Here is a 19,032-nt window from a genome sequence, read left to right as displayed (position 1 = left end):
GTCGAGATGAGATCTTATCAAGGCTCGGTACAGAGGTAAAATAACTTGCTTGCCTCTGCTCGTCAAGGTATTTTTCAACAACCAAGTGAGTTGATGAGCTGATTTAGCTACTTTTGCAATGTTCCCCCTAAACTTCATCTCCCTATCCACCAACACTCCCAAGTCCCCGGCCTCATCAATCTCCTGGAGTACAGTTCCACCAATGTGATATACTGCTGCTAATCTTTTCACCCCAAAATGCATAACCTTACATTTTGTCACATTAAATTGACATCCATTCTCCTTAGCCCAGAACTCCAATCTATTCAAGTCATCCTGCATGATTTTGACATCTTCTGCATTCACTATTGCCCTACCCAACTTTGCATCATCAGCGAACAAATGAACTGTTCCTCTTAGTTCCTTCCCTGTATCGTTAATGAACAAATTAAACAGCAATGGTCCAAGAACAGAACCCTGTGGCACACCACTAGTCACAGGCCATCTTTTGGACTCTACTCCTGAATAAACTACTCTTTGATATCTCTCCATCAACCACCCACCTATCCATCTCACCAACCCTATATCCATTCCCATATGTTGTAGTTTACGAATTAGAATTCCATGTGGGTATCCTGTCAAATGCCTTTGCCAGGTCCAGCAGTATCACTGTAAACCCATTACCCTTATCCAGTTCAGCCGTCACGTTGTTATAGAACTTGAGCAAGTTACTGAGGCATGATCTACCCTTCATAAAGCCATGCTGTCCCCCATACGAAATCTCATTTTCATCAATCCATTCCTGTATTTTTCCCTTCACTACTTTCTCGAAGACTTTACAATGACTCCTGATATGCTGATCGGTCGGTAATTTGCAACCGTAGTCTTGGATCCTTCGTTATGCAGCGGAACTATTTTCCCCTCTTTCCACACCTTCGGGACTAAACCAGACCAGAGACTCAGATTAAACAACATGGTCAAGGGCACTGACAATTCTTTAGCTGCTTCACGCAAGACCCGTGCCAGTATACCATCCAATCCCACAGATGTATTCACATTAAGGTTCTGTAATAGACTTTTCAAAATATCCAATTGGAAAAATGTCACCCTCCTCCATTCAGAAAGGTTTGGGAGAGTTGACAGGATTAGAAAAGCTGTGAAGAAACTGCATTCAGAAGAGATAAAGACAATCAGAAAAATTACTCCTTGCAACATCTATCAGGTGGATATCAATTACAGTTGCCACCTACCACCCCAAAAAAACATTTTAAACTTTTCTAGAGAGGCGTAATATCCAAGTAGGACATCCTTGTTGTTCTGAACTCAAGGACCAAGGAGTGACAGCCATAAGAAGAATCTTGATATGTAGAGATGAGCATCTGGTTCCACCAGAAACATCATTCTTACCTTTATAAACCAAACCTGTCAACATCTGTCAAAGCAGAATATCTCTCTGCAGTACAGCTCTATATTCCAAACCTCTTATAGTGCTTTAAATGTTAGAAATATGGTCATTCTCAAATTCTCTGCCATCTGTGCCCAGAGATCGGGCACAGGTGGCAGAGATGACAAAGCTCATAAGAATTGTAAGAGCAAAATGCAAAAATACTCTGTGAGGAAGATAATTGTGCATACTCTAGACCCTGCCAAAGGTGGAAAGACGAAAAGGAGATACAGAGGCACAAACAGGAATATACCATAACGGTATTAACAGCATCTGCTACCCTCTTAAGTTGAAAAGGCAACTGTAAAGAAAGTGTCGTTTGGGGTATTGACAAGGATGTCAACCCCACCTTCTCACAACTACAACATCCCTGAAATGACTTGCTTGCCATCTCCTTTGAATGAATGAAAAATAGAAACCATTATGGACTCACTCCTGAGGATATGCTAAAAGGGGGTTCCATTACATGAAAATCCTCTTATTAAAAAATGAATGGAATGTGCACCATAGAGGAAAGATATCAAAGAAAGAAAGACATCCAAGATATGCCTCCAGATCCTTTATTAGATAGCTCATCAATAGATAGCATGAATACTTTTGTTTGCCCTCAGAAAGATAAAACAATTAATGTACTGAGTGCCCTAGAGGAAGTGGAATTTGATGTCTTGGATATTTTTCCAGCCAGAAGAAGAAATGGTAGACACTGGTTGTCCACAATTACCAAAAAAGAAAAAAAATCCAAGACTAATGAAAACAAAATCACTCATCATAGGAAGACAGGTGATACCACCAAAATGAAATAATGGAAACATTTCTACAATGGAATTATCATGGATTCCTACAAAATGTAGACAACATCAAGGGTCTCTTGCAGAAGTATAAACCAATATGCTTCTGCTTGCAGGTGACATACCTGAAACCAAGTGATGATCTGACTTTGTAATTTTACCATTATTTGTAAGGACAGGACAGGGATGGACCTGGCTATGGAAGAGTGACCATCCTTGAGCAACCATTCCACTTTCCAATAAATCCAAATTAACACCAGCGTAGAAGCAATTACTATAACACTCTCAGTTGGAAATACAATAACAGTATGCTGCATCCACCTCTCTCCCTCCAGATAATTTATGACACCAAATTGTTGAAGGGAGGAAAATGATGGGAGAGTTTGTAAATGTATCTGCCTGTGTGAGCAGGTTTTCTATATACTGAAAAGGACAGGTTACCATTAGGTAGGCAGGTGACCAAGGTGTCTAGAAAGGCTAGACTATTATTAGTTTCCTTTTCCATTGTAAATTGGATTCTTGGGTCAAGACTATTATTGATGACAAAGAAAAGTGACTAGTGTATCTGGGCCATGACACCAAATACATTATCTACATATATTAACCAGATAGAATTTTTTTGAGGGGTTGAGTCAAGAGCTTGTTTTTCAAAATCTTTCATAAAAAAAATTGGCAAGGTGAGAGGGGAGACCCCCCATAGAGGTACCGTCTATCTGTTTATAAATTTTGTTCTTCCAAAAGAAATACCTAGAATGGATAGCAAAGAAAAAGAGGTCTATGATATCAAGAGGAAAAACCATTTTTTTAAAAGCAATAAGTGTCATTTAAGGGAATGTTAGTAAATGATGAAGTAATGTCCAAGCTCACTAGGATATCAATATCATTAATAATTAGATTTTCAGTAAAACTTAAAATAGTAAGAGTATTTTATGTATGGTGTAATATTGTGCAGTAAGCGGACAGGCATTTTATTTTAGAAATTTTATTAACTGTTTGGTTATTTTTTTATAGCAGGAAGATAAGATTCAGTGGTATCTGCTGTAGGTCTTAGTGGGGAATTGGGTTTATGAATTTTAGGTAAGCCATGTATCTGAGAAGGGGGGGGGTAACTGAGGGTTTAAGTTTTTTTGTGATGTCAGGAGGCCAGGAAGAAACTTACTGCTGTGAGAAGGGGTTGAACTTGAGAAATGGGTTTAGAACCTAAAAGTCTGTTGTACTTGTTGATATAGTGCCGATGATTGAAGGTGTGTGGGTTGCAGTTTAGCTGACAGGTAGAGGAGAGGGGATACAATAGAAACTTATAAGTTGCTAAAGGGAGTCTATAAGATTAACATAAAATAAATTTTTCAATACGTGGGGAGTAGAGGGAGAACATGTGGTTCCACTTGGAACTTGTCTAAGAATGTGGTTAGTAAAGGGTGTATAGACTAGGTTCTTTACTTGGAGAGTGGTGAATGAGTGGAATGAATTGCCAGAGGTGGTTGTGAGTACACCAAGAATGAATAAGTTTAAGGAAATGTATGATAGGTAGTGTGTTAATGGATAGAGTAGGTATCATACAATGAGTCTTTTGACTCTATGGAGTACTGCTATAAATAATAATAATATGTTTATATTTTATTTTCAAAAATTCTTTTTGAGCTGAGACTTTGGAAATGTTAAAGAGAATTGTATAGAGTTTTGTGTTGAGAATTGCTTAGAGCTCAAGCTGTAATGAGCTGATGGCCACATTGATAGCAGTGAGAATAGTGCATGTAGCTGTGATCTGTTAACACAGCTGAGCAAAACTGACACTTATAGATACAGAGGTCTTTTTTTTTTTTTTTTTTTGGATTTGAACTTGATTTTTAGTTTAATGCAAGTAGGTAAAATTTAATTATCCCAACATCTCTTATGAAAGGTCACCTGGTTTAATTGTTTAGACATTTGAAGTTTCAGCTTACCATATTGTTTTTCCTTGTGTGCTTCAACTTCACCATGAATGATCAATATCCATGTGTTAAGGCTTAAGTGCTGGGAGAATCTCATTTTAAAAGTTAAATTGAGTGAAACAGCAGTAGGAAAGTATTAAAAGTAGTATTTAATACTTCCTGTATTTTGTCTTGGTTACAAAGACATTATCAGGGAGTAATTATGAGGCTTGTAACTTACACAAAGATAGCACAAAACTAAGTGAAACATGTGAATGAAAGACTTAGAGGCCTTTGTGAGCTTTGACATCACTTCATTGTTCACTAACATTCCCTTAAATGACACCTTATTGCTTTTAAAAAAAGTTTTTCTTCTTGACATCATAGACCTCTTTTCCTTTTCTATCCATTCCAGTTATTTCTCTTGGAAGAACAAAATTTATAAACAGCTCTATGGTGGTCTCCCCTCACCCCCACCCATGCCAATTTTTTATGGAAAATTTTGAAAAACAAGCTCTTGACTCAGCCTCTCCCAAACCTTCAATCTGGTTAAGATGTGTAGATGATGCTTTTTCTATTTGGTCTCATGGCTTAGACATCTAGCATTAGACCAGTGCGTGTCCAGTTTGTCCAAAGTAAGAATGATGACAGTCACAAGGAGCTTGATAGACACTAGGGAAATCTATTGGAAAATGCTTATCTTTGGAAGAAGGAAACCATGCTGATAGTTTGTTGATAGGAAGAAAAGTGACCACTAAATTGTATTTCTGGCATCTCAGAACCCATTTTCAGAATTCTTAAGAAATATAATTTAGTGACTACTTTGCTTCTTATCAACAAATTATCAGCATGGTTTCCATCTTCCAAAGATAAGCAATCTCCACTAGATTTCCCTAGTGTCTATCAAGCTCCTTGTGACTGTCATCGTTCTTACTTTGGGACAAACTGGACTCTCAGTAGGAAAGAGAATAGAAGAACACCAATAGACAATAGTGTCTATCAAGCTCCTTGTGACTGTCATCGTTCTTACTTTGCGACAAACTGGACTCTCAGTAGGAAAGAGAATAGAAGAACACCAATCTTATATTAGTAACAGTATATCTGAGAAATCTGGTTTGTCACAGCACAAAATAGATACAGACCACAATATCCTGTGGGCTGAAATGCACTTACTACATCAATGTTGATATAAATTTTAACATTTTGTTTAAAGAAAGTGCTGAGGCCTTTCTTCACCGTCTGAACTTAAATCGGAATGATTGCCTCAATCTCTCTTAAACGTTATTCACATCGTGGTAAGATCATGAAGAGGCAGTTTGAGAATGGCCATATTTTTGACCTCCACAGATAGGTCCAACACTATTGTGTTCTTTTTCTTTAAGGAATATTAATTATTTATTAGCTATGTAAAAAACTTTAGCATTGTGTGATTAGAATAAGACTAATATAGGCTACTATGATGGCCTATATTCGGGCTGGAGTATATGACCTTAAATAAATAGTATTACCTATTCCTTGTGTTTTTCATGTTAATTAAAAGAAACTTCTCATGGCACAAGTATCTCTCTTAAAGAAAGGTCCAACACTATTGTGTTCTTTATATGTGGTGGTCAAAAATATGGCTGTTCTTGAACTGCCTCTCATGGTTTTCCACAAGCATGTGAATAAAGTGTCAGTGCAAACCACCCAAATGCATCAAGAAGGAAAACATCCAACTTACTCTTGATCATTCCAAAGGTGAAAGAATGAAAAGAGATTCAAAAGATGAAGGCAGAGGAAAGCATACCTGGTCAGGAGGTGAAAAGTGAGATATACTACAACAATATATGTTGTTGTTGTATATCCTCTTGTAATCAGGTGAAGTAAAGAATGTGTCCGAGGAGATCTTAACTCTTATGTCTATTACGTATGTCATGAATATAAATAAATGTCATAAATAAAAATAAAACTATTAAAATACTTATGTTCTGAACAAAATAGAATTTGATATCTTGGATATTGTTGTTGATGACAAAAAGATGGGCAGTGACTTTATACAATTCTCCTTAAAAAATTAAAAAAAAAAATCCAAGAATCTAAGACTAGAAAAAAAAAAACACAAAATAAATCTATCCAACATCAGTAACTAATAAATTCTCATATTCTGCTAAAATATGGATGATATCAAGGCTTATCTTCCTGCAGAAACATAATGTGTTTCTATGTGCAAGAGATGCATTTGAGACCTGATGAAGATCCAGTGCTGCAGTATACTTCTGTCAGCCAAAAGAACAGAATAGCATTGGGCCTGCCATTGGAGAAGTTGCCATATTTCTGAGTATCCATACACCTTTTCAACAGTGACATAGAGGCAGTTCCCATTTGCCTCTCAATCAGATCTCTTATTACAGTACTCTGTATCTACCTACAACTCAGTGCATCCATCTGTTTCCCAAGATGACCTCAATGACTTCATGTTTCATTTGCCACCCACTATATATTCTTCATAGGGAATTTAAATGGCCACAATACCTGCATTCTCTTGGCCAACACTAATGATTCTATTCGTGCGCTAGAAGAAGAGCTTGCTGCCACGCTGAATGATGACCTTTGGATGATCCTCTCGGATGTTTCTAATTGTACAGCAGAAAAGGAATTCCAAAAGGTATGATGTCGGCACATCAAAAAATTCGAAAGTTTAAAAAAGAACTCGGCTTGCAAACCTCAACTACCTCTCAACACAGTATTAAACCTGTCATCCCTTACCTTGAAGCCTGAAGTAATCGGCTCACTCTTGCTAGGCCACAACTTTGCCGTAGCACTGAAAAAAATCCCTTCTGAAGAAATAATGATTCAGGTAGAACATGGTGTCCGAACCTTCCCAACCATATTGCCAACAATATCAGACTAGATGTAGCCAGTGTTCTTACCCAAGCTAAACCTCCAAAAAGCAACTTATCTAAAGAAAAATTCAAAGCTCTACAGGAAGTAAAAAAATAACAGTAAAATAATTACTAAAGTGGATAAGAGAAATGCCACTGTAGATCTAAGCAAACTGACTACACAAGTAAGCTTTCCTCTTTACTATTAGATCGGTCTACTTACCTTCCTATAGAATATGATCCCACCAGCTCCCAAATCAGAGCACTCCATAGGCTCCTTAAGAAGGTTACATCTTGGCCTGAAGAAGTGACTAACAAACTAAAACCTCTTAACTCTAGACCCTCCAGAATGTATGGACTTCCAAAAATCCATAAACAGAATGTGCCATTACGTCCCATTGTGGATGGCATTGATTCCTCCACATACAAATTAGCCAAACATTTACCCAGAGTGCTCACACAATATACTGTCAACACACCTTCAGACATGAAAAAATTCAGCTCACTTTAAAGCCAGTGTAGAAAAACCTCTCACTTCAACACACTGACATAATGGTCAGTTTTGATGTCCCCTCCTTATTCACCAATGTCCCACTCAAAGATACTTTGGACCTCATCCAAGCCAAATTTCCTCCCAATATCTCAGCACTATTTCAGTTTACCATGAACTCAGGCTATTTCATTTGGCAGGGAAAATTCTATAAACAAATAGAGGGGACAACTATGGGTTCTTCACTCTCTCTCGATCTCTGGCCAACTTCTTTATGTAGACCTTCAAAGAAAAAGCCTTAAACTTGTCTCCACTTAAACACACTTTTTAGCTACTCTATGTAGATGTGTTCGCTATTTAGCCACATGGCTTGGACACACTCCACAACTTCTTATCACACTTAAACAATCAACATCCCAGGATCCAGTTTACCTTGGAAAAAGAAAACAATAACAATTTCCCTTTCCTAGACACTGATTACACACCAGACTAATGGATCCCTGTCTTTCTCTGTTTACAGAAACCTACACATACAGGTGGGTACATTCACCAGCAATCGCATCATCCCCCCCCCTCCCAACAATATGGGATTATAATAACCCTATATAACAGGGCAAAATTAATCAGTTCAGATAACAATACCCTTACCACTGAACTTAACTGTAGATCATATTCTTAACACCTTTGTATCCAATGGCTACAACCCCCATAAAATCCAAAAAATATTAAAACCAATTACCCCCCCCCCCCCTCTAAATCTATCACCATTTCTTATATTCGGGGTACTTCTGAAAAGCTAACAAAAATCCTAAAAAAATATGACTTGACAACTTGTTATAAACCATATAAAAAATTGGCATCTCTTACTCCCAAGGACCAGCCACTTCCCTTAGATCTACCTGGAGTATACCAGGTCCCTTGTAGTTGCAAGGGACCTGGCAAACTATCTTACTACAGCCAAACGGGCAGGACAGCTAATATCAGGATATCTGGAGAATTATATCCATTTCCACCAATACAGCTACTCAAGACTTGCTGACCATGCTTTGGACACCTGCCACAAAATATGCTGGAAGAATGCTACCTTACTACACTGCAGCAAGTATAAATATGAGAGATTATTCCTAATAGCCAAGACTACTACCCAATTTAGCCCACTAGGTGACACCTTTTAGGACTCTATTACTGACTTCAGTTGTTGTCTTCAGCCATATTTGTTCAGTGTTAGTGCCTGCATGCACATATCATTAATTTTATGTTCCCTGAAGACGGTAATGTAACATTACCGAAATATAGGAAGTATTAATTAATTAAAGTTTTTTAATTAATATAACAGTATATGTTGTCTTTTCCTAAAAATTGACAGTTATGTATCACCAGTGTATAAGTTTATCTACAAGAAGTTTATCACCACATCTTGAGCAAATGCTCTATGGAATTAATGGAACTTTGGCGCATCTGTTTAACATGATTTTTGCAACAGGGCAAGTCCCAAAGGAATGGAAGGTGGGAAAAATTGTTCCACTTTTTTTTGGGGGAGGGAATAAGACTGAGGCCAATTATAGGCCAGTTTGTGTGCCTGGTGGTGTTAGAAGTTGGTGAGGACTAGGATTCAGAAGTATTCTTTAGCAGTATTCTTTATGATGGTCTGCATGTTTGTTATAGGAGGGGGGGGGGGAGGTCATGTTTTCAGGGAATAAGGAGAATGAATTTCTTGAATTATTAACCACCTTACCTGTCATTATGGATCAAATATGTATCCTCAAAAGCTTTGTATCCATCATATATTTCAATGTAATATCAATGGTATTACAATTTTAATATGCACTTCGCATTCATAACAACTTGGACATATGTATACATCCTGGCCGGTAGCGTGATTAAGGGACAACAGTCTTAGACAATATGTGATAGAGGGCACATGAGGGTTAACAGCTTTAGATCTGGTTATATCATCGAAGGATGTGATTGTGGATGGAGTGTCTAATCTAATTCACTTGATATAAAGGGGATGCATATTCAGTGGTGTACTTGGATTTTTCAGAGGCCTTTGATAGATTGCTACATGACAAACTAGTAGCTAAATTGAAACACATGATTAGATAACCAACTAGTGAGATGGATAGCTCATATAATATCTATATATATTGCTGAAATTAAAATGGTGATATATGCCAAACGGAAATAAACTAAATTCAGACAAATCAGACAAATGTAGTACTAAATCTATCTAAATATATTACCAAATGCAACACAAAATGATATAATGTCATAGCACTAACATCTCTTAAATCAATGGAATTTAAATTACTGGAATGGATGTTTTTTCCCCCAGCATAATACCACCACCATCACTGTGCTTACCAAAGACTTTTTTTAAGCAATTTGTGCTTAAAAAAAGACTGGTTTCTTGAGCAGGATTTCCAAGTTATCTAATCCTTTCCTACTTATTGTACCAGTGTGTTTTGGTTGTTCAAATTTTGTGGATGTATTATTTAGTTCAGTATATTTATATATATATATAGAGAGAGAGAGAGAGATACCGAATCATATATTATTATTACATGTATCTCCATGGAGTCAGTAGACTCATCGTGGGAGACCCAAACTAGCAAAACAATATCTATCATATCTCTTCTCGAATTCATTTACAGATGAAGAACTCACAACTGAGTTAGGCAATAAATTCCATTCATTCACCACCCTCCAGGCAAAAAATCTCGTTCTCACACCCTTGTTAACCACACTTTTCCTTAATTTCCAGGGATGACCTTCCATCACTATCACACAGCTGAAACATTTCCCCTGCATCAATCTTATAAAATCCTTTTAGTAATTTAAATATTTCTATCATATCCCCTCTTCTCCACCTATCAACCAACCTCTGCAATCCACAAGCTCTCAATCTATCAATGTAGGGAGCATTTTTTACATCACTTACCAACTTAGTCACTCTCCTCTGAACCCTCTCCACAACCTCCTCATCTCCAAGGAATCCAGGTGACCACACCTGAGCACAGTAATCTAAATGTGGAAGTATCAGTGCTTTATAAAGGGAAATAATAACTTCTTTATCTCTGGATGTTAGCGTGTTCCTCAATAACCAATAATCCTATGTGTAATCTTGCAAACCTTAGCAATGTGTCCCCTGAACATCATCTCCCTATCCACCAACACCCCCTGAGTCCCTAGCCTCATCAATCTCTTTGAGTACCATTCCGTCAATGTAGCATACAGCTGGTAATCTTTTAATCCCAAAATGCATAACTTTACACTTTTCCACATTGAACTGACATCCATTACCTTTTGCCCATTTTGCCAGTTTGTTTAAATTATCCTGCAAACTTTCAATATCAGCGTGATTTTTTATTGCGCTACCCAACTTTGCTATCATCAGCAAACAACTGAATATCTCCCTTCAAGCCAATTCCTATATCATTTATGTACAAATTAAACAATGATGGCCCAAAGCACAGAGCTCCGAGGCACACCACTGGTCACCTGCCTCATCCTGGACTCTGCTCCTCCATACACCACCTTCTGGTATCTCTCCCTGAGCCATTCTCCTATCCATATCACCAGTTTAGTATCCATCCCCAACTGCTCCAATTTGCACAACAGTATTCCATGGGGTATCCTGTCAAAAGCCTTAGCAAAATCCAGAAGTATCACTGTGTAGCCATTTCCTTTGTCCAACTCAGATGTCATTCTGTTATAAAAAGTTAATAAATTGCTAAGGCAGGATTGACCTTTAACAAAACCATGTTGGCCCCTATAGAGTATCATATCCTGATCCACCCATTCTTGAATTTTGTCTTTAACCAACTTTTCCAATACTTTTACCACCACTCCCAAGATGATGATCGATCTGTAATTAACTACCGCAGTTTTAGAGCCACCTTTATGCAAAGGAACTACTTTGCCTTCCACTCCCCTAGGAACCATACCAGAGTTCAAACTTAAGTTAAATAACCAAGTAAGAGGCATTGACAATTCCTTTGCACATTCACATAACACCCGAGCTGATATTCCATCTAAACCTACAGCAGTGTTTGCATTTAAATTCTGCAATATACTAAGTACTTCTGATTTCTTAACTTCAATTCTCACATTAGTTATTGCTACAGAGATATCCGCATTTGGGCGATAGACTTTTCAAAAGTGATCACTCAGTAACTCTACTGTTACATCTGAATTTATCACCTCAATACTATCAGCACCCACTAAAGTTATCCTTCCGAAGTCATTCTTCCTTTTACTTGCCATATAGCGGAAGAACTCTTTGGGATTACCCTTGATCTCCTTGGCTAAGGTCTTCTCATAATCTGATTTAGCTTTTCTTACTATGCTGGTAACCTTCCTAGCGTGAGCCTTGTACTATTCATGGGTGTACTGATCGCCTTTCTCCTTGTAAATTCTCCATAACATTTTCTTTTTTTGCAGATCAAGCTTGGTACTACTGCTCATCCATCTAACACCTATCTTGTTTGTCTTCCTGACCATGGGGACACAATCTGATATTGTCTTCCTCAAATACCAGCTGATTTTATCCCATGCCCTGCTAACATCTTTTCTCTGCAATATGTTCTGCCGTGGGATGGCTGCAAGCTCACTCCGAAGCTTGTTATAATTGCCTAACCTGTAGTTCCATATATACCCTTTCTTAAGAGAGAAATCCACAAATTTTGCAATCTTCCAAGTCAATACCACATGATCGCTCTCACCAATTGGAGGTAATGAGGACACCTTACTTATGCATATATCCTCTGAACCAATGACCAGGTCCAACATTCTCACACCACATGTCATGTGCTGTTTCAAGTAATTATCTCGTAGAAGATATATGAATTCCATTTCCTTTTTGCCACATGATATTTCCTCCTTCCAATTTATATCACCATAATTAAAATCCCCCATAATAATCACTAACCCCTGCACTCATTGCACTAATCTGCTGATGCATGAATTCAATATCACCCCATTACCCCCTGTCCTATAGCAGCAACCAACTGTATTGGTTGTGTCTGTTACTATTTCACACCAGACTGCCTCAAATGAACTCTCATTCACACGTCTATCAACTTGATATACTACTTTTTTTGGCTGCAACTCATCAGCTATCATCAACAATACTCCCTCCCTCCCCCCCAAATTCTATCTTCTCTGTCTTCCCTGATAATACTGTACCCATCACATTCAATTCCAGTGATCACATCTTCTGCTGACAGCCAAGTTTCACTAATACCTACAACTTTTGGTGAGATTTCACTGCTCAATGCCAAAAATTCTTCCCTCTTATTTCAAATGCTTCTTGCATCGGTATACAAAAATTGCAGATTCCCTTTAGTTCTCGTACCAGCTTTAGAACTGATGTACATGTTACTGATTTCAGTAGTCTCATGCCAATTTTTATCCCCTCTATTCTGCGAATAAGGATCAACAAATTTACAATCACTGCTTAAGTTTCTCCCTCTTACACTCAACCTTACTTCAACTTGTTTAGAAAACAGTAACTTCTTCAATCGCTTACTTCCATATTCAGATGCAACCCATCTTTTGCATACAGCTGTCTTTTTCCTTCAAACACACTCCAGACATCAGCAAATTCCAGACCTCTTTTTTTGCACATTCTTGCAATCATATCATTTATTATCGTCGCTTGCCTACTTAACTCATAATTGTCAAAACGAGGCAGCACACACTATCCTCCCATTGACACTTTTCTTCTTCACAATATCTAACAATGTTCTTAAATCTTTTGCTACCCGATTTATACTGCCACTCAGGTCATTTGTACCCACCATAACTATCATCTTTTCTGTATCATGCCCTCTCTTTATTGCTAAAGCCACTCTCTCTATTGTCCCACCAACCAAGCACTCCTCAGGCATACCGCTTTCCATACCCTTAATCATAGGATCACCACTCATAACTTCATTCACATCCAAACAAGCATCACTTATGGCCTCATTTTCTACGCTATTCAGCATGACCCTCCCAGTTTCATTACTCAATGCTCTTTTACTTGCTCCCTCACTCTCACAACGTCTCGTTTCTTCTAGACCTCTTGTGCTTTCATTCTGTTGATTCCCAATCACTCCTACACTATTTATTTCTTCGTCAATCCCCAAAGACTCTCCCATACGTAATCCTGTTCTAGTTACTTCAGCTAAAGTAATCTCCATAGTCCAAATTTCTCTTTTCAACACATTTAACTCAGTTTTAATTTCCAGTACCTCCTTACTGAGGACTTCCAGTTCCTCTTGCAGAAGATAGAGGTCATTTTCATGAACTCCTGCCGAAGTTCTTCCGCTACGGTCCCGATGTCTGCTTCCATTCCTGAATGCTCCAGCCTATCCCGACACTTTTCACATGCGTCGATGTTTTCATTCTTCTCATTTAGCCAAACAGTCCACAGATCACATTCTTTGGCGCATATATGTAGCAGCTTCCGCAATGCATCCATTGCGAAAAATCTAATGCTGAGTCAAACTTTCATGTAGAAGACCTCCAAGCCGCTAACCTACGTTTCTTGTTGGATGCCATCTTTAGATGCTGAAGTAGTGAAACAAACAGCAGCGAAAACACAGTATATATATCAGAGTTTCAAACAATAACATCACTGAAGGACACTTGTATCTAACCGATGCACAACTGCAGCACAATTTCAGATAAAAAGCCACACTATACTTTAATTTAAAAACATGTTTTCTAGCTGGTAATTAGCTTACGGAATTAACAATGCATATGAAGGATATTGAATAAAGGCAACTTCATTAAAGTTGCCTTTAATTAACATCCTTCATATGTGTTGTTAATTCCGTAAGCTAATTACCAGTTATGTATGACCAACGTATAAGCCTTGCTACTAGAATATTTTCTAGCATATACTGTATGTACAAATGAAAGTATGATATTGCTGCTTTTTTATGTTGAGCCCATACACGAGAGGTTGGTTAATCAACCTATAGTACATTAGTAGTACTGTGTATGAATAGTATTTTGGGAAAAGAGAAACTTGTTTACATTTGATTTAATAGCTATATATTGTTTTCTTTGGTAAACATCAATGGTGTCATGTGCCTATTTCAATTAGGTGTGCTTTCATGGCTTATGTAACCCACGCTACAAAATTCACGTCAATTTGACCGTATGATTGCATTTTTATTGATGTATGAAAGTTTTAAGAGTGTATAGCACTTTTACTTGGTCTAATGCAATTAATTATAGGATAACTTTGAATATTTTAATTTATCAATTAATTGTAACCAAATCTGTGTAGAGTGGGGGACAATGTGTTTGTTTTAAGATACTGTATATTAGAAAACAATAATGAAGGAGAATGCCGTATTTGGTTGGTATATTTGAGTTACTCAAAGGTGTAAAATTTGGACGAGAAGGACATAGCTTACCTCCTTCAACTACAATACTGTTTCCCATTGTAAATATGGGCAAAAAAGTTATAAATTTATCAAAAATTATATATTAAAAACTTGTCTGTATTATATATAGGGGGAGGGTCCAGAGGCAAGTGACTAAGATAATATCAGGACTTTAGAATCTGGATTGCAGAGTTTAGGAGGAAGAGAGGTGATATGATAGAGACATTTAAGTTGGTGAGAGAATTTTATCAGATTAATTCAGAAGGGATTATAAAAAGAGTAGAAGGTGTGAGAGGGGAAGAACCAGAGATCATCCTTGTAAGTTATGTAAAGTGTGGTAAAGAAGGGTCTGAGGAGAAGATTTTTTACATGGTGAATTGTCAGTGAATGGAATGCATTACCAGAATGTGTTGTTAATGCAAGGAGTGCTGAGGATTTTAAGATTCTATAAAATTCTTCAAGTTGTCAGTTGAATGAACCTCCCACAATGAGCTGCTGACTCCATGGAGGGTGTAATAATAATAATATAAAAACTTTCCTACTATGTCAGTTCACACTTCATGCATGCAAAACAGATGAAACTCAGTAAACAAAAACAGCAACTCATGACAAATGACAACATTCAATTGGATTAGTTGACACAATAACCAATCACAGCTTCTAGGTGCTATTGTCTCAGAGTTCACCCTGCCTTGCCTTTTGAGCAATTTAAAACTACTAGAACACTAAGAATTTGACCCACTGCACCATCTGTACATCTTTTCAAAGGACTTGAAAGGTGTATGTATTTTGAATATACACCTGAGTTATTAACATGAATGTGATGCAGTGTTACGCATCAAAAAGTGTATTCTTCATGAAGCATTAGTCTATTGTGTTTACTTTTAGGGATCACATGAAGTCTGGAAACAATTAGGGGATTCTTTAATGGGAATAAATGCAAAAATATAATATTGGTGATATTGCTATTCAGTGGATGAGCACCTCACACCTAGCACATCTTGAATATTTACACCTGGGAACACATAAGAAGGAAACCTGTTCCACGATACAGCAGCAATAGCAGGAATTGGATACTGAATAATACTTCTCTGAGAATAATATTATTTTTATATTGTTGCTTATTGATCAGATCAGTCCTATGCTTCACAACCACAACAGTGTATAAATTGGCTGATTTCATTTCTAGACTATAAAGTTTGCATGTATTACATCTTTCAGTTGTCATTTTCATGTGAAGTTTGAGAAACACCTATATAAGGAGAACAATGATTTTCTTGGATTATTAGTATATTTGGAGTTTATGTTCCCATGGTTTGTAGTATTCATTATTATTAAATTAATATCGGCAAACAACCATAATATAACTTAAAAGTTGCCTTTAGACCTGTACAAAAAATCTTCGCAATGTTAAGATAATCTAAACAGCACATCAACTCATGAAGAGACCAGAGGTTTATAAAATCTATTGCAATTGCAGTATTCATTATGTTGGACAGACAGAATGTTCTGGAGAAATGTATCAAAAAGAATATGTCAGAGATGTGAAAAAAACAAGTGCCTAAATCCAGATTGGCCTTTCATGTTACCACCGAAAACTATCAAGTTAATTGGCAAATCACAAAAAATACCATACATAGAATTTAATACTTATGCACACAAATTTAAAGAGGCTAGTGAGATAGTATGATGTCTGACCCAGTCTAATAAAAACCAGGGCCTGAATGTTAAATGATCTCTTGGCAGCATACATAAGAGATATATAGTGGAGTAGTGAGACGAAGAGTTGTAGAGTTGATGCCCTCCCTCGATGAGTCTTTGGACTCCCTGGAGGTGTGATATAATAATAATAATCTTGTTTTTGCATTCAATGTCTGTTTCATGTTGAGTGAATTTAAAAAATGACTATTTGTTATTTAGGAATCTTCATGTTAATACCCTCTTTATTTTATTTTATCAATCTAAAGAAGTACACAATAGCATTGTACAAAACTAGCCATTGATTTATTAAATTATGTTACTTTTTTATGTGTTTTTCTTGCCAATATTAATATTCATTTAATAATATTATTAGTATATTTTAAAAATTTTGCTGCCAATAATAGCTGACTATCCTGGTGGATGATTAGGTGATATTTGCTTTGCTACTCATTGATACCAAAGTAAATGGGATTTAAATCTCACTGAGGCATAGTGGTCGATAAAATTTTATAGATCATTATGGATTTTTATGAACTCCATTGGAAACTTAATAGGATAGTTACTGAAATAAGAGCCAACAGGCTGCACTTTGGTGAAGTAAAATTATTCAAAATTAAGTGGATATTGAATACCACATTATTTCTTAGCCAAATAAGAAACTCAAAGATAGGAAATCTAATCTAAAAGTTTCATGCCGAATATAGAAAACTATATATAAAATATTTTTTATATAGTTTTCTGTATTTGGCATGACACTCTTAGATTAGATTTCTTATCTTTGAGTTTCTTATTCGGCTAAGAAATAATGTGGTATTCAATATCCACTTAATTTTGATTAATAGGATAGTCCTAAAAAATTGTACTCTAGAAACTTCATCGGATGAGATAACACACCCTCATTTGGGGCGGGGGGGGGGGGGAGGCTGGATTCAAATTCCATCATATGAGATTTTGAGTTGACCAGTCAAATAAGGGCAAGTTTTTTTGTTTTTTTTTCCTCCTTCCTGAAACTTGGATTTATTATTGCCTCTATCCAAAAGACTAGAAAACACACAAAGTGGGTAGACAAATTAATAAATATAATGTACTTCTATCCTTAGATTCCTCAGCATTAGCTCTCTGTACTAAAGATTCATAAAAACAAAACATTTCCTGTTATACTATCACAACCTTTGGAATTTCAAGTATTATTTTGGCAGCTCATTGGAGACGTGCATGTTTTTGGTTTTGAGAGGAGTCTTTCTGGCTTATCTGATCTTTAATTCAGCTACAGCACTGTATGTTTCTCCCTGTTTTAGAAACTTGAAAGTTATAGGGGTAAAAAAAAAGCAAATCTTAGATTATTGCTCTTTTAAAAGTAGTTTCAAAAGAGCAGTAATCTAAGATTTATTCTTGATTACTGAAATTTGTTCTTGATTTGTGATTTAATGTCTAGCCCTAAATCTATGAACTAGGAGTTCATTTCCAGTTGAGAAATGCTGTTTAATAAAAGATGACTATTTAGATAGTAATATCATAAGCTGTAATAATCATTAAGATAATCATTAACTGCTTGACAAAACAGACTAAGCAAGTTCATTATATATTGCCTACTAAAGGAAATCATTGAGTTCAGATCCTATTGAAATATTAGTAAGAGCTACATTTAACATCATATTATAGTTACTGTCATGATTTGAATATGATTTTTCTTGTTCCTTATGTGTTCCCTTTTCAGAGAGAGAGAGAGAGAGAGAGAGTGTGAAGGGAATGAAGCACAGACACAAATTATACCATGGAGATAGAGATATCTAATATAGTTATAAACTTTATTAAATTAGGATACATTGCCAGCCTGGTTGGCTGAGTGGTTAGCATGTTTGCTCTCCAGCCAAAAGGCTGCGGGTTCGAATCCCACCATGGGCATGGATGTTTGTGATTGTCTGTGAAAATACTAGTGGTGGTGGTGGTGGATAGTAGAAGGCGTTGGTGTAGATGATGCGGTTGGTGGATGAGGTTGAGTGGTGGAGGCAGAGAGCTGTGGAGTAGGTGCCCTTGATGAGTCTTTGGACTCCCTGGCAAATAATAATAATCATAAATGGGATGAGGACAGAATAAGCTGACTTGCTAATTGAAAGTGCTCTTCATGTAATGGAATGTTATTGTAATAATAATGCATTTATTAAAAAAGCCTTTAAATGCAATATATGAAACATGATCTTCAGAAAACTGCTTTTCACAAATTATGTTATGCACATATTTTATCTTTTCAGCCCTTTTTATAGAACAGAACAAGTTATTATTACTTCTTCCCATGCATCACCAGTTCATTATGATAATGAAACATATAACCACATATTTAAGCAAGATTTTTTACTTCAGGTAAGTGACTGAATAATAAAATTGACTATTTCATATCGTGTGTGCATGCATGCATTACACGCACACACAGCATTTTTGAGAGAGAGATTTTTAGTGTTTTTTTTTTTTTTAATGAT

At 36.7% G+C, this 19,032-nt stretch overlaps 1 protein-coding gene across 1 annotated transcript in view; it reads left to right on the top strand.

Moving 5' to 3' along the window:
• LOC150099417 (NPC intracellular cholesterol transporter 1-like) overlaps window positions 1-19,032 on the top strand; it is a 477,548-nt gene that overhangs the window by 108,226 nt on the left and 350,290 nt on the right. The window contains exon 6 of the mRNA XM_090404409.1: window positions 18,808-18,916. Coding sequence (XP_090260535.1) covers window positions 18,808-18,916 — 109 coding nt within the window. The remainder of the gene's footprint in view (window positions 1-18,807; window positions 18,917-19,032) is intronic.

The sequence above is a fragment of the Typopeltis vanoorti genome, chromosome 14 (assembly GCF_054136105.1).
Source record: "Typopeltis vanoorti isolate ZY-2024b chromosome 14, IOZ_Tvanoo_1.0, whole genome shotgun sequence".
In the NCBI taxonomy this organism is placed as follows: domain Eukaryota; kingdom Metazoa; phylum Arthropoda; class Arachnida; order Uropygi; family Thelyphonidae; genus Typopeltis; species Typopeltis vanoorti.
The sequence above is the reverse complement of the archived record's forward strand: the minus strand, read 5'-3'. Positions and strand labels throughout refer to the sequence as shown.